The 20607-nt window shown below is 40.0% G+C and overlaps 1 protein-coding gene across 3 annotated transcripts in view; it reads right to left on the reverse strand.

The window, feature by feature from the left end:
- Positions 1–11538, reverse strand: part of RAVER2 (ribonucleoprotein, PTB binding 2) — an 88530-nt gene extending 76992 nt beyond the window's left edge. The window contains exon 1 of one of the 3 annotated variants that reach the window (XR_008668222.2): positions 10819–11538. Coding sequence is in view for 2 of the 3 variants with exons in the window: in XM_031008290.3 (XP_030864150.1) it covers positions 10819–11067 (249 nt within the window). In the remaining variant the exon portion in view is untranslated. The remainder of the gene's footprint in view (positions 1–10818) is intronic. The other 2 variants (XM_031008290.3, XM_031008294.3) reach the window with 2 other exon arrangements.
- Positions 11539–20607: the final 9069 nt, after the last annotated feature.

The raw sequence follows: 20607 nt of genomic DNA on the forward strand, positions 1-20607 counted from the left end.
ACAAATGTAAAACATGTATCACCTTGTGATGTTCCTGCTAAAGACATAAAACTTGACTCTAATCATGAGGGAACATCATACAAACCAAAATTGAAAGACATTCTACAAAAACTAAGTGCAATATATGATCTGAACTGAATTCTTTCGCTGTAAAGGACATTGATGGGACAACTGCCAAAGCTTAAATGCATCTGAGGATTGGGAGGCAGTAGTGTGACTTTGAGGGTAGCATTGTTATGTTGGAAGTTGCCCTAGTTTGTAGGACATACATAATAAAGTATTCAGGGCGGTTTGCATTGGGTCAGCACTCTCCAACAGTTCAGGGGGAAAACATTCTTTACGCTATACTTAAAACATTTCTGTAAGTCTGAGATTATTTCAAAGTGTAAAACTTCCCAGATTCACATGTTCTTGCTTATTGCCATCACTTTCTACTCTAGTTCTGGCTACAAAAAAAAAAAAAAAAAAAAAAAAAAAAAAAAAAAAAAAAAAAAAACTATGAAGCATAAAGTCAGAGAAATGGAGATTACTTTGGAATCAAAAGCAAGTAGTTAAACCGGTAGGGTAATAGAATATCCAAAGTCCAGGAAATAAAGGCAAGCCGGGAACTAAGAGCAGATAATCACTGCAGTGGGTTGAGGAAAGATATAAAAACCAATTGTCCAAGGGTAGAGCAGATAGGGTGGGGTATGGTAGGGGCAGGAGAGAGTAGCAGGAAGAGAGACAATGAAAGCATGTACAAATACAGAGTCAAACAAATTTCAATGAATCTAATGCTATTTTTGGCATTCATATGGAAATAAAAGTTAAACAGTAAGTCTCAAACACACAAAGAAAATGCCTTAACATAGGGAAGTGGGAAATAAGTTTACAAACCTAAAGATAACAGTAGTAAATAAACACAAAATTAAGCACCAAATACCTAGAAGACAAGTTTAGGGGCTCACAATGAGTTGCATCCCTAAAATCTAACAAAAGAGAAACTTATTTTCTTACTAAGAAATCAGGAAATACTTATTGTGAAGACATTAAACAGAATGGATAATATTCTTGATTTGTTTTAAAGAAAAACATTCTTTGTATCAATGTTTGACTTTTAATAAATGTTAAGGAGGAAATATTACATTGTAACTTCTTGAAAACCTCTTTAAAAATTTACTTTGTTGAGCATCCACTCTGGGCCAGACACAGAACCTAAAATGTCAGTTGTGGGCTGCTGAGTGACTAGAGAGCAATAAGCTTTTGCATCAAACATGAAGTCGCACGGTTGATTTGTTTAAAAAGAAAGTTATTGAGCCTGATTTATATTCTTGCCCAGATAAAGGATCACTACCCAAACCCTCATGCATAAATGTGGCCTACAGAAGTTTCTGATGAAAACTCTCCTGAAGCAACAGCTTTGGATCTGTCCAGATGGTCCCTACTGAGGTAAAGTCCCAAAGACATGACTAAAATTTTGTTGACCTGCAACAGCACTTTTCAACCTAGGGTCTACAATCCCCTAATGAAATCAGGGATAAGCTATAAGAGATCCATACCCCCTTGAAATAATATGCAAATTTTGTGTGCTTATGAATATTAGCCCTTTCTTGGAGGGTTTACAGCTTTCAACAGACTCTTAAGCCATAAACAGTTGACTGATTGAATAATTATAAGTGAATGGAGAGAGTTCCCTGCCAAAAAAGCTAACAGAGTGGTACATTGCAAAATTTATTAACAAATCAATCCTGAGAGTGTGCCGGGGGTCAGACGTCTCAATGGAAATACAGCATTTTAGAACAAGGTAGGTGGGTAGTCCGCTTCTTTTACATTTCTCTTCAAACAATGTGTCAGTTTCTAGGTTACACGTTGAGGATACAAAGGTAAACACTAAATGATCCTTGCCCTTTGAAACACTAACAATATATCTGCATAGAGAGGAATTATAATACAATGGGAGATAAGGATATGAGCTTTGGAATCAAACAGAATTGGTTCTCCACTCTACCACCAATTACTTGAATGATCTTGGGCAAATTGTTTGACATTAATTTTGCATCTTTGTTTCTCTAGCAATCAAATGGGAATAAGAAATTCCAATCTTATAGTCTTAAAATGAGGATTAAATATAATATTAAACAACTCTAAGTATGGTGCCTGGCAATGGTAGGCCCCAAAAAAACAAAGGTTATTATTATTATAGACATCCAGAGGAAAGAGAAATTTGATCTGGCTGGGGATTACAGGGAGATCTCAACTAGACTACCACACTCAATTTTGGGTACCATATTTTAAAAGATACAATGACAAAGTGGTAATGATGTGTATTCAGAGAAAAATAAATGAGATGGCGAGGAAACTTGGAATCATGTCCTAAAAACTAGTCATTTGAAGGAATTTAAGTTATAAGTTAAAAATGAGAGGCCGGGCACGGTGGCTCACGCCTGTAATCCCAGCACTTTGGGAGGCCGAGGTGGGCAGATCACAAGGTCAGGAGTTTGAGACCAGCCTGACCAACATGCTGAAACCCTGTCTCTACTAAAAATACAAAAATTAGCTAGGTGTGGTGGCGGGCGCCTGTAATCCCAGCTACTCAGGAGGCTGAGGCATGAGAATCACTTGAAACTGGGAGGCGGAGCTTACAGTTGCAGTGAGCCGAGATCACTCTAGCCTGGGCAACAGAGTGAGATTCCGTTTCAAAAAAAAAAAAAAAAAAGAATTCTATACATTGCCAGAGGGTAGACGTTGGATCAAGACTTCAAGTGAATACATTGTATATATTACACATAAATAAGACCTTTATAACAAAGAAAGCTGTCTGAAGATGGAATAGGATACCTTATTTGCGGGGATTTCTTTGAAACAAAAATATTTTTTTAAAAAAAAGCCAGACATGGTGGCTTACACCTATAATCCCAACAGTTTGGGAGGCCAAGCAGGGCAGATTGGTTGAGCCTAGGAGTTTGAGACCAGCCTGAGCAACATGGCAAAATCCCCTCTCTAGAAAAAAATTCAAAATATTAGCCAGCATGGTTATATGCATCTGTGGTCCCAGATACTCAGGAGACTGAGGTAGAAGGATTGCTTGAGCAAGGAAGATTGAGGCTGCAGTGAGGCATGATTGTGCCACTGTACTCCAACCTGTTAATTTGGGATACTATTGGTTGGTAGTAACAAAAGATCCCACTTGAAATAAGTGAAACAATAAAAGGGATTTAGTGGCTTGCATATATATATGAAGTCCAGAGGTAGGTTAAGCTTCAGATATAGTTCGATCAGGGCTCCAGCTCAGCTTCTCTACATTTCCCCTCCAAGGTCAGTCCTCCTTTGCATGTCCGCTCCCTTAATGACTGTCAGCTGCAGCCAGAGCCCTATGTCTCTGCATTCATATCCAGCGGAGAGAAAGAGATTCACTTACTTTAACAACCAAACACAAGTCCTAAGTTTCTCTGCTAAGCCAGGCTGAAATAATCACTATGACCAAGGGACTATCATGTATTGATGGCCTTTGGTCCAGGTTATTGCCCGTCTTTTAACCAATCCCTCTCGAAAAAGGGAAGAACTGTGTTCTTTGGTTTATGTCACCCCTATAGATGGGGACAGAGATGAAATCCACCCAAATCATATAGTTGCTAAAAAAGAGGTAGGTCTTCAAGGGGAAATCTGGGTGTGATTAGGACAGGCAAGAGGAAGAAAGGCAACTGAGTAGGCAACAGAATCAGGGCCCCAGCAAGTAATAGAAGGCACACTCAGAAACTAACTGGGGAGAACTTTTAAAAGAGACTATCTACAAAGATTTGAAGAAATCCTAGGCTAGCAACATTCCTGTACTCCTCCTGGACCCAAGGAGACAAGAAGAATGGTTATGATAACCAGGAGAGCTGGGTGGTATGGAGGGAGCCACTGGATAGAAACTGACTTTTAAAGAGGAAGCAGCCAACCCACAGTCACCTGTGAATAAATGCTGGGTGAATAAATGCTCCTCTCCTCAACCCTCTGATCCCCCACTAGTGGCTCTGGCCAAATGCAACCATAAAACAGAGGATAAGAGAGAGCCTTGTTGGTGCAATCCATAGTACAGGTTAGCCTCCCTGGATAAGGAGTGGGTGAGAAGGGTCGAGTATAGATCTGGAAGAGCAAATGGAAGCTATTCTGCACAACCACCAAGGGCTATCCTGCCCATAATCATCAGCCAAAAAATATACAGTACTGTATAGCCAAATGTTCTAGGTGATCTGATCTTCCGACTTCTCACTTATTACCCCTCTCAGTTCATACTATCTCCTTAGAGTCAGGCAATTGTGTAATTAGGCAAACAAAATACAAACAGCCGAGACACATGATAAGCAATTTTAGGATTTAAAAATATATAAATAATTTTATTTACATTTTAATATTCCTTGGTTTGCCTGTTTTAGCTGAGCAAGGAAAGCTAAGCATAAAGCTTTTAAAAAAAAATTAAATTAAAAATTAAAAATAAATTTACAAAATAAAGTAAAGATTTTAAAAAAATCAAGGCTGGGCTTGGTAGCACAGGATCTGAGGCCAGGAGCTTGAGGCCACAGTGCAGTGCACTATGATTATGCCTGTGAATATGTGAATAGCCACTGCACTCCAGCCTGGGCAACATAGCAACATCCCGTATCTAAAAACGAAAAACAAAAACTTTTTGTCCATAAGGAAAGAAGAATAAGTGCAAATAGAAGAATCAAGAGACAAAACTCAGGTAGTTAGTAACAGGAACCCCTTTTGCAGTAACAGCCTTTGATCAGAGTTGACTTCATTTAATGCTTCCCTGATCTGAGTCTTGTTAATTCAAGGAGCAATTTCCTTAAATTCCCTTCTTCCTGAGCTTTTGCCATAAGATGCAGGAGTACCTACTGATGATTTGAAGCTGGGAGAGTTTCTGCTCCTGCACAAAGCTGGAGCTTTGTTAGATGTTGTCGTACTACTTGGTGTAATCTTACACTTAATAAACAATCATAACTTAAATAGAGGCTAAAATGCTAACCTGAAAACTAAATACCATCTACTATATTCTTTCTATGTGAAAACATGTCACAAGTTCAAAAAAGAATTTCTAAGCATAACCCAGTCATTAACTGGGAAATGGGCTATAGATTACATGAGATTTCTTTGGAATGGCTGTTAACACAGCATTCTGATGCTAACCACAAAGTATTCCTCCTCTTCTTGAATGTGTTTTCATAGCAGAGAACTGCATTTCTGAAACACTTTTCAAGAATTTCTTCCAAAACTAGAAACTTAAGGAGGCAGTGGTGTCCCAGAAATCTAGAAGTACATTTCCCTAGCAGCTTTCAGTGTTCTTGTTACATTGAGAATAGGATAACAAAACACATGAAAAAGAAGTAGAACCCATAATTCAATTCTGTTTAATTGCATTAGAAAAGAAAATTTAATAGATAATTTTTGCACAGCATACACTAAGAAAAGTAACTTTTGGAGGTAAGCAATGGCATTTTGATTTTAAAGAAAGGATAATTTCAAAAAGAGAAAACACCCCAATATTGTCAGGAAAAAAGTAGAGAATAATAGCCCTATTTTAAAAAAAGGCAATAATTACCAAATATATTGTTAGAGAAAACAAAGTACATTTTTTAAATCCCACAGTTAAAGGACATAAAATATGTAAGATAATTCTATTGTTTTTATACTGATGTATAAACAGGAATACGTAGCTTTTAAAAATAAGATTATGACCAGCCTGGGCAATATAGAGAGACCGTGTCTCTACAAAAAATTAAAAAATATTAGCTGGACACAGTGGTGCATGCCTACGGTCCCAACTTCTCAGATGGCTGAGATGGGAAGATCACTTGAGCCCAGGAGTTAAGGCTGCAGTGAGCTATGATCACACCACTGCACTCCAGCCTGGGAGACAGAGAAATCTTGCTCTGTCTCTTAAAAAAAAAAAAAAAAAAAGAAAAGAAAAGAAAAAGAAAGAGCAGAAAAAAATTTAATTACGAAAAAAGATTAACTAGAGTTTCTTACATTTGGTTGGTTGTGATTCTAAAAAGTGCTTACTTGGTAATATTACGGTTTCAAATGGGTCTCTGTAAATTAACCATCAAGCTTCTCAAATTAACTATCATATTAGAGTACTTTGAAATGTAAGTTTATAATATCCAAAGTGACAACAGAATGTTTTGTTTCCTCTATTACTGATCCTGAATGTTGGCCCTAAGCACTTCACATTGTCTTCTAATTTCACAAGAGACTCTCTTCAAGATTTTAGGGTAAACAAGATGACAAAAACAAAACACATGCACACACATAAGACCTGTAAGAAAAAAAACCTAAGTGAACACAAACAATCTAAGAAGCAAATGCCCGTTTTCTCCATTTTGAAACCCCAATGACAACAATATTGAAACAGAACCAGGTTAACCGTAATACAATTTATAGAAATACAATAACACATATATTAGAAAAAATATTAAAACATTACCTTAACCAATCAAAATTCTAAATTCAGTTGCAAAAGACCAGACACACACATATACAATGGCTATGAACAGGAACCAGCATTCGCAACATTACTATTGACTATAAATTATTCATTAAAAATAATTATAAATATTATTCACTATAAAGTACTCACTATAAATACATTCCAAAACACTAACAAAGATATAACTATAAATATTCAATTCACAGTGGCATGAGGTACTTGGGGATCTAGGTAGTTTGATAAAGGTGGAATAGAATCCAATGCAGGACTGGCCGGGCACGGTGGCTCACGCCTGTAATCCCAGCACTTTGGGAGGCCGAGGCGGGCAGATCACCTGAGGTCAGGCATTCGAGACCAGCCTGGCCAACATGGTGAAATCCCATCTCTACTAAAAACACAAAAATTAGCCAAGCGTGGTGGCACATGCCTGTAATCCCAGCTACTCGGGAGGCTGAGGCAGAAGAATCGCTTGAACCCAGGAGGTGGAGGTTGCAGTGAGCCGAGGTCACACCACTGCACTGCAGCCTGGGTGACAGAGCGAGAATCCATCTCAAAAAACAAACAAACAAACAAAAAATCCAATGCAAGACTAATCAGAAATGAACAGAATCCAATGCGGGACTAATCAGAAATGAGACTGATGGCTGGGTGCAGTGGCTCACACCTGTGGTCCCAGCACTTTGGGAGGCAAATGCAGGAGGATTGCTTGAGTCCAGGAGGTCAAGACCAGCCAAGGCAACATAGAGATACCATATCTCTACAAAAAATAAAAATAAAAAAAAATTAGCCTGGCATGGTGGCATATGCCTGTAGTCCCAGCTACTTGAGAGGCTGAGGTGAGAGAATCGCTTCAGCCTGGAAGGTCAAGGCTGCAGTGAGCAGTGATCGTTCCACCGCACTCCAGTCCAGGTGACAGAGCAAGTCCCTGTCTCAAAACAATAAATAAAAACTAAAAAGGAATGAGACTGGAAATGTAGGCAGGGGCCAACACACAAAAAGCCTAAGAATCTTAGACTGCTGTCCTATCATTTCATGCTTTTCAAACTCATATCTGTGTACTCCATGGTAATACAGAAATACAGAGAATCAAAAGTTAAATATAGTACATTTTCCATAAGTGTCAAGTTTATGAAAAAAAATTGGGAGTTAAATGCTGTTTTTGTGTTAAATCCAATGTTACTAATAGAACATAAAATTAATATAAAATTTTCAGACAGAACACAAAACTTCAAAGCAATTTCAGTCTTGCAATAGTCTAATTCAGATTCACTGTTCTTTACTGTTAAGGACAATTTGAGGAAAAGTTTGAGAGGACGTGCAAAGGCTGGTTTTTTATGAGCAGGAGAGTGACATGATCAGATTTGTGCTTCAGGAGCATCCCTCAAGGGAAGTAGCATGCAGAAGGAGCTAAAATGTAAGAAACAGGACAGTAATGAAGGTAGGTGACAAACCGAAAAGTTGTTAACAGTGAACAAGAGATGAAAAGGACTTGAACCAGAGCTGAGGCTGTGAAAACAAAGAGGGCCAGGAAGATTCCAGAAAGCTTAGGCAGACCAGACAGGGCTTGACTGAATGCACAGTAATTATTCAGTGAGAAAGCTTTTGAGAACTTAATATAAAGGTGTTCACTTTTTTTAGAACCGGTACTTCTATAAGGTATTTGATAAACATACCTCTAAAAGCTTACAGTTAAAAATACTTTCAGTATGCCTTTTAATTATAGGAACTATAAAGTTGTGGGATGCTATTATAAATCTGCTATACCAAAAATAAAACAAAATTTGAGATTTATGAAAACTACATTTAATAAAGAAAACACTCATATATTTCAAATGTTAAGAAAAAATTATTGGGTTTCTACTAGTAAGTTATTAATCAGTATTTTCTAGAGACATAAATACACAGTTTGAGAACTAGAGTTACGAATGTCTTTGATCCTTAAAGTGATATTCTAAAATCAAGAAATGAGGCCAGGCACAGTGGCTCACACCTGTAATCTCAGCACTTTGGGAGGCCGAGGCGGGCGGGATCACCTGAGGTCAGGAGTTCAAGACCGGCCTGGTCAACACTGCGAAATTACATCTCTACTAAAAAATACAAAAATTAGCCAGGCGTGGTGGCAGGCTCACATAATCCCAGCTACTTGGGAGGCTGAGGCAGGGAGAATCACTTGGACCTGGGAGGCAGAGGTTGCAGTGAGCTGAGGTCCCGCCACTGCACTCCAGCCTGGGTGACAGAGCGAGACTCTGTCTCAGAAAAAAAAAAAAAAAGAAAGAAAGAAATGAATGAATAAACACAGTCTCTTCTGGAAAAGAACAAGAACTTAGTATTTCAAAAATATCTGACTACTTAATAATTGAACAAAAGCCATATTAACCATTTCATAAGGGTAAATACGTAGTTTTAGCACAGGTGACTTTATGTAGGCCTTACTAGCAAAAAGACACAAAATAAAATAAAGTGAAACTTTCATCAGTAAGTTGACAGTAAAATATAGTCACTAAGAAAAAGCAGACATTATAATTAAGGGAAATTGTTAAAACAAAGAATAAAAAAATTCATGCAGAACATATGACAATATTAGTTTAAGAAAAAGTAGATGAAATCTCAAAAATACAAATCCCAGTGTAATTCTCAGAAAGCTTCTATCACTAATTAAAACTGCTCCTTTTATTAGACCCTTTGATATATTTTTCATGTCTGTTGCGAAGGGAAATGAGAAAGATACCAACAGCAAAGCAAGAATAGACAGAACGTCTTCAATTTGGGGTCTAAATATATTTAGAATTAATGCAAGGAATTGTGATAACAAAAACAGCTGACATTCTACAAAGACATTGAGATACTTCTCTATTTCTCTTCTCCTAGACTGTCTATACAAAGAGCTGCTATTTTTTAAATTTGTTTTTTTTAAAAATGCCATCTGCTTCTTCCAAGCCTCTTCCTTCCTGAGCTCCCTTACAGTCCTCTATTTGTATGGGCAGGGGAGGCTGCTTCCAAGAAATCAGTCCATTGCAGGTGTCCTTAACAGGTAGTATCACAAAACATTACCTGACAGATGGGAAGTGGACCATGGCGGAATGGAAAGAGTTGAAAGACAGATGAGATAAACAATACTGACAGACATTGCATTTTGAAACAAAACAGCCCCTCATGCCTATGGGTTATAAGGTTATATGTTCATATTTATTGTGAATGGCTATGTAAGGTCTCATTACATAGTAATGGAGCATTGGTCTCATTATTTTATAAGTCACATGGAAGAACTGCCATGCAATTGTCAATAGCCAGCCCTCTTGCAATTTCATGCATCCGGTTACAGGAGGAACTACAAATCCGCAACTACCAGGACAGCCCACCACACTCGGAGTAGTATATAAATTCAGGTTATATGTGAAACATGTGTGAACATCCAGACAGCTAAGAAATCCTGAAGAATCAAAGAAATGATGTCAAGCTTTTGATAAAACAAAAATATATATGCATAGGAAAAGAGAAAAGAACAACATCCCAGGATAACAATGGTTATCTTCAGGTATCAGAAATATGGGTAATTTCTGTGTCCCCTTTGTGCTTCTCTGTCTTTCCTAGCTCTCCTACAATGAGCATGCAGCTTTTGAAATCAGGTGAAAAAAAAGTTAAATAGATGCAGAGTTTCTAATCTTAAAAGCAACAGTTAATCTGGATTAAATACACAGAGTAGCTATCTTTAAACCTCATCCAAGTCACTGAGAACAAACTCTCCAGTACTGTACTTGGCGTAGCAGGAGGCGGCTGCAAGGCTCCAAGGAGCGCAGCAATAACTCTATTCTGGGGCCTTAGCAAACTGAGGAGACAGAGTTGTTTCACAGAAACTTGGTCAAGTGCTTCTGCAACAGCAGCGAAACTCACTCCCAGCTCTCTCGTGCCCCTGCCCCCTATGGCACTCCCGAGCACCGGGGACTATACGCTGGAGCCCTCGCCCCTGCCAAGGTGCTCCCGAAGCTTCGGCCCCCTCTACCCCCGCTCCCCCCCGCAAAATGTGTGCTCCACAACTCACCTCCACTCTCCTTCACCTCCTTACTCCTCTACGGCCGTAGGGGAAGGAAAGACCGGGCCGAACTTGGAGGCAGCAGCCCCTGATTCCCGTGACCTTGGAGAAGCCGCTTCGCCTCTCAGAGCCTCAGTTTCCCAATCTGCCCCCCTCCCTGGCAGGGCGTCTGCAGGCTAGAAACCCCAAGAACTCAGTCAAACCGAGGGGCCGCTCTCACCACTCGGCGCCGACCCCCTCCCCAGGACCGCTCTGAGGCGCCCCCGATCCCAGCCTGGACACGGAGCGCCGCCCCGCCGCCCCCCGGGACGTGTCGCCCCTAGCACCGTCCCAGTACCTGGCAGTTGCTGTCCTGGGGCAGGTTTTTCACCAGGATTTTCCTGCGGTTGCTCAGCTCCCGCTGCATCCGCTGCAGTCGCGCGGCGACCTCCTCAGGGTGCAGCGCGGCGGGCATCGGGTCCGGGGCGCCCTCGTGCGCTTCGGCTGAGGGGCCCTGCCCGCGCAGTCCCGGCCCCGGCCCCAGCCCCGCCGCGCTGCCCAGGCCCGCGCCCCCCTCGCCGCCGCCGTCTCCCGCCGCCGCCGCCATCTTCCCGGGCGCCCAGCGGCTGCGGACTCCTCGGAGGCTCCAGGGGAAGCGGAGAGGGAAAGCGGGAGGAGGCCCGGGCGAGGGCGAGGCGGGCAGAGGCCGCAGAGTGGGCCCAACCGCGGGGAAGGGGGGCGGCGGGAGGAGGGAGTAGAGAGAGGCGGCGCCGCAGCCAGCAGCCTGCTGGCGGGGAGAGGAAACCTGAGGCGCCGAGGAGGAGCCCGAGAACCACCTCACGGGAACCTCCCCCGCCGGCCCCCGGCCCCGGCGCACAGGCGCGCCCCCGCCCGCTTCTCGCGGGTCCGCAGGCGGGGCCGGGCGCCACCACCCGGACACCTGTGAGGGCGCGGACGGGCAGGCGGGCTCCCCCTCTCTGCGAGGCCTTCGCGAACGCCCAGGGTCGTTCTCTGGGGGATGCGGCCCCTTCGCGGTGGCTTCGCCGGGAGACTCAGCCCCAGGCGCCTGTCCCCGGGTGGCCCCCCATGTGACGCCGCAGCTCTCCCCCGGCTCCCCTCGAAACTCCCGCGCTGGGGCGGCCCGGGGGCTGCGGGCGCAAACTCGGGCTTCCCACACCCGAGGTGGGGCTGGAGGGGTGGCAGGAGGGCGCCTCCTGCAGCCCGGCTGGCTCCCGATGGTAACCCTTCTGTTGGTTCAAGAAGAGCATATTTGGCAAAGTTTGAGTTTACAATGAGATTTTCTGGGGAGTAAAAAGAGGGACATTGTGGGAGAAATTTTATGTATTTGGTAAAACCTGATCATAATGTATTTTGCTAGCTGTGTATGAGAAAGCCTGTGCCCTTCACCTGTCCCTCTGTCCCTGTCATGCAGTTCCTAAAATGTAAAACCTGCGTAGTTGGGTCTGCAACACGGAAAGTGATGCTGAAACAAAGACTAGAATGGAAAAGGAGCTGTGGCAGAGGGGCTGCAGAATACGCTGCTTGGAACATTATTTTAATTGAAACTTGGAGGGAGAGTTACAGTGTAGAACTATACTTAGTCAAACGGATGTCATCAGATCAAACAATCCAGCAGCCTTTGGCACTAGCCCAAGTGACCATCAGCGAAGGGGACCATGCATCTTAATTGTGTAGCATGCAAGTACACTAGCAAAAAAAAAGACTTTAACACTAATTAAAAGAAAAACAAAAACAAAATGTTTTAAAGATTTTTAAAAAATACTACAAATTCAGTCCTTACCATGTGCTCCCCCCAACCACACATTTCTAAATGCTTTACATATACATATTTATTTACTCTTCATGATCATTCAGTTACGTAGGTTTTGTTTTCCTCACTTTACACGTGAGGAAATGGGATCTGTTCTGATTGATTCCAAAGCCCAGTGTTCTAAATAACATAAAATAATTCGCCTGTAATCCGTCCACCCATAAATAATGGCTGCTAATAGTTGTATCATTAAAATGATATTCGGCAATACACCCTTTTATACCACCACTATTCCTGGTAACCAAAGGGTAGAAACAACCCAAATGTCCATTTATTGATGAACAGATAAGCAAAACGTGGGATATATATATGCTAAGAAATATTTTTAGCCACAAAAAGGAATTAAGGACCCTTACAAGGTGGACGAACCTCCAAAGCATTAAATGAAAGAAGCCAGAGACAAAAGGTCATATATTGTATGATTCCATGCGTATAAAATATCAGAATAGGTAGATTCATAGAGCGGAACACAGATTGGTGTTTACCAAGGGCTGGAGGAGAAGGTAATGGGTGCAAACATCCTTATGGAATGATGAAAATCTAGTTTTGGAACTAGACAGAGGGGGCAGTAGCCCAATAATATGAATGTACTAAATAGTCACTGAACTATTCACTTTTAAAATATTAATTTTATTACGTGACTATTACTGCATAAAAATGTTTTTGAATGATATTCTGTAGTTTACAGCTCTGTTTTCTGCTTTTTACAGTATGTCTGCTGAATCCCTTTCTATGCCAATGTATTTGAATACCATGGTTTTTATGGCTGCATATTATTCTGTTGAATTAGAAAATTCACTTATTTCCTAGTATTAGTATTTCCTATTATTTTTATCTATTGTAAACAGCACTGAGTTTAACCCTCTATACATATTTGAAGATCATTACTTTTCCACAGAGTGAAGAACTAGAAGCAAAATTTCTGCATCTAGAGTAAGCATATTTAAGGATTTTTGGTATGTATTTACAAACTTACCTCAGTTTTCCCTATCACAAGCATTGTATAAGAGCACTTATTTCTCTGCTTGCATCCATGATATTCTAGTATTAAAGGAATGTATCATTTTGCTTTTAAATTGTATTCCTTTGATTTTAAAAGGTATACATTTTAAACTCCAATAAGGCCCTATTTTGTAGAGCTGAGAGACTTTGAAAAGTACATTCTTTGAAGTGAAGAAGCATGAATAGCCTTAGCGTAGGCTGTAATCTTGAGTCATTCATTATGTTTCAGAACATGTATTTATCCAAATGAGTACCACCTCCTTGACAAACATTTATTAAATGTCCCTTATGTGCTAGATAATATATAAAGGCAATAAGAAGACAGAAATAGTAAAATAATGCTCCTGTACAATAGGGGCTAAGTCTCACTGAGAGAAAATTATGCAATGATTATAATTAAATATAATAAATATGCAAACGGATAGTGGTCTGAATATAACTTCAGTGATTGCTTTTGCTCAAAACATTCTCCAAAGTGCTTTTTTTTTTCTTTTGTGACGGAGTCTTGCTCTGTTGCCCAGGCTGGAGTGCAGTGGCATGATCTTGGCTCACTGCAACCTCCGCCTCCCAGGTTCAAGCGATTCTCCTGCCTTACCCTCCAGAGTGGCTGGGACTACAGGCATGTGCCACCACGCCCAGCTAATTTTTTGTATTTTTAGTAGAGATGGGGTTTCACCATGTTAGCCAGGATGGTCTTGATCTCCTGACCTCATGATCCGCTCGCCTCGGCCTCCCAAAGTGCTGGGATTACAGGCGTGAGCCACCACGCCCAGCCCCAAAGTGCTTTTTTGGAATTGACTTTATAATCTATGGCAAATTATTCTGCATAGTTTCTGTGGTAGCAAATACTCACCTCTTAGAGATGGGTTTAATTTTTGGAAATAATTAAATGTTATTTGAGGTTAAGTCTGGTGAATGAATCAGGTGTTGATTATGTTTTGGGAGTTATGATAATGTAATTCCAGTTTTGGCCCCAACGGGGACATGATTACAATGTTATGAAATTATTAAGCCAATTTTATTAAGTGGCTACTTTGAATTGATCCCACTCCTTGTGCAATATTGCTATGTCCTATAGGGTAGTGGCTTTCAAACTTTTGTGACCCAATCTAGTGGGAAATATATGCCACAGTGGGAAATATATTTTATATCACAATTCAGTAAACACACACACAATCGAAATGAAGATTTCACAAAACATCACGCCCCTTCATCATGTAGCACGTTCTAGTATTTCCTATTCTATTCCATTCCATTTTAAAATTGCTTGAATTACACAGTTGTTTTTGCATATCACTAATGAGTCCTTACTCACATTTCGAAAAACACTGCCCTAGATTTCAAATCAAGTATGTTTTACATTTGCTCAACTGTTTTCAAGGAATTAGGGGAAATGGCAGAATCTACTGGTTAAAAATAATTTTAAACTGAATTAATTGTTATTGCCACGTAAAAGAACTGGATGGAAACTGCAAAGACTTTGGAATGCTACTGTAATTCCAAAGAGTTCCTCTCATGCCAGGTTTAGCCTGACTCTTTAAATAGCTGCTTCCATGGCATACTAAAGGAACACTCTAATCTGAACTTGAAGTGAAGTACAATTATCAAGCGGCAATGTATTTACCGATACCCACAGGTAATTATCATGATCTATATAATGACCACGTTATTAAAATATGAGCCCTATGCTAGCTTTAGCCTTTACTTTTTTAAATATTGGTGGTAATTTTTTAAAGTTTATTTATTTATTTATTTTTTTATTATTCTTTAAGTTTTAGGGTACATGTGCACAACGTGCAGGTTGGTTACATAAGTATACATGTGCCATGTTGGTGTGCTGCACCCATTAACTCATCATTTACATTAGGTATATCTCTTAATGTTATCCCTCCCCCTCCCCCCACTCCACAACAGGCCCCAGTGTGTAATGTTCCCCACCCTGTGTCTATGTGTTCTCATTGTTCAATTCCCACCTATGAGTGAGAACATGTGGTGTTTGGTTTTTTGTCCTTGCAATAGTTTGCTGAGAATGATGGTTTCCAGCTTCATCCATGTCCCTACAAAGGACATGAACTCATCATTTTTTATGGCTGCATAGTATTCCATGGTGTATATGTGCCACATTTTCTTAATCCAGTCTATCATTGTTGGACATTTGGGTTGGTTCCAAGTCTTTGCTATTGTGAATAGTGCCGCAATAACATACGTGTGCATGATTTATAATCCTTTGGGTATATACCCAGTAATGGGATAGCTGGGTCAAATGGTATTTCTAGTTCTATATCCCTGAGGAATTGCCACACTGACTTCCACAATGGTTGAACTAGTTTACTGTCCCATATTGGTAATTTTTGTGTATTTTTAAAGTTCTGCAGGTGGGCAAAATGCTAGAAATGTTTACTAAGTCTCAGTTTAATAATAATAGTAATAACAACAGCTTCTTGTATCCAAACTCTTATGCTTATGCGATATGATAATATGATGAAAATAAGTTAAGTATGTGAAAAGACCTTGTAAACTATAAACAATACACATTATTCATTTAGCAGTATTTATTGAATGTCTATAATGTACCAGACACTGTACACCGGTGTACCACACACCGGATTTGATTGATTTTTATTCAGAAATGGACTTTTCCCTGGGGAAAGTCATTGCAACTCAGTAATTGTAAATTCCGTGTCATAAATGCCATGAATAAAGTACTCTTTGTAGCACAGAGAGGCGTTCAATTTTGACTTAGAGGAAGCCATTATGAGGAGCTAGGTCTTAAGGCCAAGTAGGAGTTTTCTAGATGAAATGGGGCAAGTACTGAAACAGGAAACAGAAAGAGGCCCAAAGGCCTCGAAGGGACTGGTAGGTCTATGGAAGAATAAGTTTGGTGTTTATGAAGACTATACTTCTTTTGGGAGAGTAGCAGGAAATAAACGAGAAAGGCAGAAGATGTCATTCCAGTTTAAAGAAGCTGATTCCATTTTAAGTCAATACTTCAGTATGGCATAAAAGGCAGTCAAATAGAGAATAGGAACATTAGAGGTTTTGTGGCAGGGAAGTGACATGATCAGATTTAGCTTTTTAAAATGTAATTCTGACAATCAAGACAACGAATTTATCGGTTCTTATGTTAGGGAGACCAGTTAGAAATCTTTTGAAACACAGTGGAAACATTTGAGGGCTTATAATGGCATAGAATAATAATAACAGCAATTAAGTATATAGAGCTTTACATAGGTTAGCTAAGCTTTTATTCATTCCATTTTTCTTTATATTATTTCATTTAAAACCTGTGATGTGATTTCATAACCAACCTGTGATGTTGCTAGTATGTACCTATTTACCAATGAGGAATCAAAGGCAGAGAAGGTTAGGAGCCTTGTTCAAAGTCACACAGCAGGCAGGGGCCCCAGGTTTCCAATGCAAATCCATCTGCTTTTGGAGCCCGGGTATGTAACCTTGTGTAACTGTAGCCAGAGAAAGAGCTGGATCTGTGAGACTTTTCTGAGAAAAATACATGGAGCAAAGAAGCAGCAGAATATAGTGGCAAGAGAGCAGGATCTAGAGTCAAACTACCTGAATTCAATTTTGTGTTAACTGGAACAACCATTAGGTTGATGCACAGGTGATTGTGGTTTTTGCCATTACTTTAAATGGCAAAAACCACAATTACTTGTGCACCAACCTAATATTTAAAGGATGAAAGACTATTTTAAATATGCTGAGCCTTAGACTCTTTCTCTCTAAAACAGAGATGATAACAAAACCTGTAAGGCTATCATTAAAGGATGTTTTGGAGATTAGATGAGATTCTATCTATCTATCTATCTATCTATCTATCTATCTATCTATCTATCTATCTATCTTTGAGACAGAGTCTCACTTTGTTACCCAGGCTGGAGTGCAGTAGCACTATCACAGCTCACTGCATCCTTGACCTCCTGGGTCAAGCGATCCTCCCGCTTTAGCTCCCTAAGTAGCTGGGACTACAAGCATGTGCTGATTTTTTGTAGAGTTAGGGTTTCGCCATGTTGCCCAGGCTGGCCTCAAACTCCTGAGCTCAAGCCATCTGCCTGTCTTAGCCTCCCAAAGTGCTAGGATTACAGGTGTGAGCCACTGCTCCCAGCCAAGATGAGGTACTATCTATAAAAGGATAGCAGAGCGGTTAGCTCAAGGGCTAGACAAAAGACAGTCATGTCGAAATATTAATAATTATAATAAATAAGTATTTTTAAAAATCTTAGGCCAGGCCCAGTGGCTAACGCCTGTAATCCCAACACTTTGGAATGCCAAGGTGGGAGGATGGCTTGAGGATAGGCGTTTGAGACCAGCCTAGGTAACAAAGGGAGACTCTATCTCTACAAAAATTTAAAAAAAAAATAAAACTCTTGGTGACCTATTGGATGTCAGCAAAGAAAATGATATATTATGCTTTCTTATGTAAGAGATTGCATGGGTGGTGATGCTGCAACTGAAAGAGGTAGCAATTTAGAAAGTCATATTACCAAACTTGATTTAGGCATCCGATCTTCAAATATTGCAGGGCATATAGATTAAAAAGACCCAAAAGATTAGTGTAGTGGCCCATACGTATAGTCACAGCTACTCAGGAGGCTGAAGCAGGAGGATTGCTTGAACCTGGGAGGTCGAGGCTGCAGTGAGCCATGATCACATCACGGTGCTCCAGCCTGGGTGATAGAGTGAGACCCTGTCTCAAAAAAAAAAAAAAAAGCCAGACCCGGAAGACACTTTAGAAACTGTAGGAGAACATGGTAGTTAAAAAATGAGGCTGGATGAGATCATCCAAGCTAAGTCTGTAGATTGATAGAGAAGTCCAAGAAATAGGACTATAGGGACCAACTTAGAGGCCAGAGACGAAAGGAAGTAGAAAGTATTTGGCACTTTCGTTAAGATTCTGCTTGTACTGTTTATGTGCCCAGCCCACAAAATGACAGCCAGGTAAAAATGAAAAAGATTTCAGGCAAAACTAGTTGGATTACATTAGGTATTGTTCCCTGTATTCCTGTCTCCTCGTACCTTATTGGTGTTCAGCTCCTAATCCTTGGCCCCAGCTTCCCATGATAGCTTCTGGCACATCACCTCCTTGGTTTCTGTGTCTTCACAGTATTGACCTTGAATGTCTCTGACTTCCTTCTTGGATCAGAAGCAGAACCAAGTTACCATTCACTGCTTTCTGCTACTTACCTTGCAGTCCGTGTCATACCCACTATTTAAAAAACCCAAAATCAAAGGGGAAAAAAGGAAACGAACAAAGAAAGAGTGGTTTCAGAGAAGCCAAGGAAGCAAAAAGTTTCAAGGAGAGTGGTTAATACATCCATGCAGCAGAGAGGACAAATAGAATGAGGACTATAAAGGAGATACAATCATGCATCTCTTCACGAAGGAGATATGTTCTGAGAAATGCATCATCAGGCAATTTCATTGCTGTGGAAACGTCACAGAATGTACATACACAAACCCAGATGGTGTAACCTACTCCACACCTAGGGTATATGGCATAGCCTATTGCTCCTAGGCTACAAACTTGTACAGCATGTTACCAAGCTGAATACTGTAAGCTATTATAACACAATGGTAAAAACATATTTAAACACGGAGAAAATACAGCAAATATATGATATAAAGGATAAGAAAATGGCATACCTGTATAGGGCACTTGCCATGCATAGAGCTTGCAAGACTGGAAGCTCTGGGTGAGTGAGTGATGGGAGGTGAGTGAATGTGAAGGCCTAGGACATGACTGTACACTGTAGGCTTTATAACTACTGTATACTTAGGCTACACTAATTTTTTTAATTTTCTTTCTTTGATAATAGACTTAGCTTACTATAACTATTTTACTTTATAAACTTTAAAATTGTTTAACCTTTTTACTCTCTTGTAACACACTTAGCTTAAAATAAACACATGGCACAGCTGTACAAAAAATATTTCTTTATATCCTTATTCTGTAAGCTTTTTTCTATTTAAAATTTATTTATTTATTCTACTTTTTAAGTGTTTTTTAAAACACAAACACACACAACAGCCTAGGCCTCCTCAGGAGCAGAATTATCAATACCGCTGTCTTCTGCCCCCACATCTTGTCCCACTGGAAGATCTTCAGGGCAATAACAGGCGTGGAGCTGTCATCTCCTATGACAGCAATGCCTTCTTCTGGCAGGAGGTGCCTGGGGCTCTTCTTGAGGAGTATGTTTACTTACAACAGCATCACCACAAACACATGCGTAATGCATTGTATTATGACTGTAGGACAGCTGGGACATCACTAGGTGGTAGGAATTTTTCAGCTCCATTATAATCTTATGGGACCACCTTCCTACATGTGGTTCATTGTTGACTGAAACGTCATTAAGCAGTGCATGACTGTAACTGGATTTGGCCGTTAGGAAGCTCCTGGTGCCTTTGAATGAGAGCAACTTCAATAAACAAGCGTGTTTATTGAAGGGGAGAGAATAGGGAGAGTGACTTATTAAAAAAAAAGTTCAATAAACTTTAAACATTCTAATTTTCTCCAGAAGCAGAAGGAATCATCCTCTGATAGTGGGGAGATTTTAGCAGGACATTAAAATTTGTTGTCTTCATAGGTGATTTACATATATTTAATTCTTACAAGCACTGTTTGGAGTGGGTATTATTATCCCTGCATTATAAATAAGTCTCCTGACATAATGAAGTTAAGAAAACTGCCTAAAGTCATACAGCCAGTATGAAGCAAATTTAAAACTCAAACCCAGGTCTGTTCCCACATTCTCTGCTTTTCTTACTGCTTTCAGATTTAGAGCCACCAAGGGGAATGTGAAAGTATAGATGTGATGATAGTAGTAGTAGTATAAATATTATTATTTATATATAAGTATATAGTAATAGTAACAATGATGAGGAAGATGAATTGGTGGTGCTGATGATAACAGAGGAATTAAATTTCTGCTATTCAAAATTTAACTGCAGTCATGGCCTCATATCTAACTTTATGCCATAAAACACAGTGCCTGTGAGTACTTACAACTAAATGATGTTACTTAATACAAATGACTTTTCTTAGTTTAAATTTAGCCACAGAGTGTCACTCATAGACTTTTCATTTGTCATAATCTAAACATACCTTAAAAATATTTTAAGCCCTTACTCTGATACAGATTTATATTTATTTTTATTTGTACAGTTATGGAAGCTCTTATAAAAATTATAAATATGCAAACCACGAACATTTCCCTTGAACCTTGAATTGTATGAAATGACACAAAAAGAATTGTTCTCTTGGACATTAAAGTTTAGTTTCTTTTGGCACTTGCTTTC

The sequence above is a fragment of the Gorilla gorilla genome, chromosome 1, assembly GCF_029281585.2.
Source record: "Gorilla gorilla gorilla isolate KB3781 chromosome 1, NHGRI_mGorGor1-v2.1_pri, whole genome shotgun sequence".
Taxonomy (NCBI): domain Eukaryota; kingdom Metazoa; phylum Chordata; class Mammalia; order Primates; family Hominidae; genus Gorilla; species Gorilla gorilla.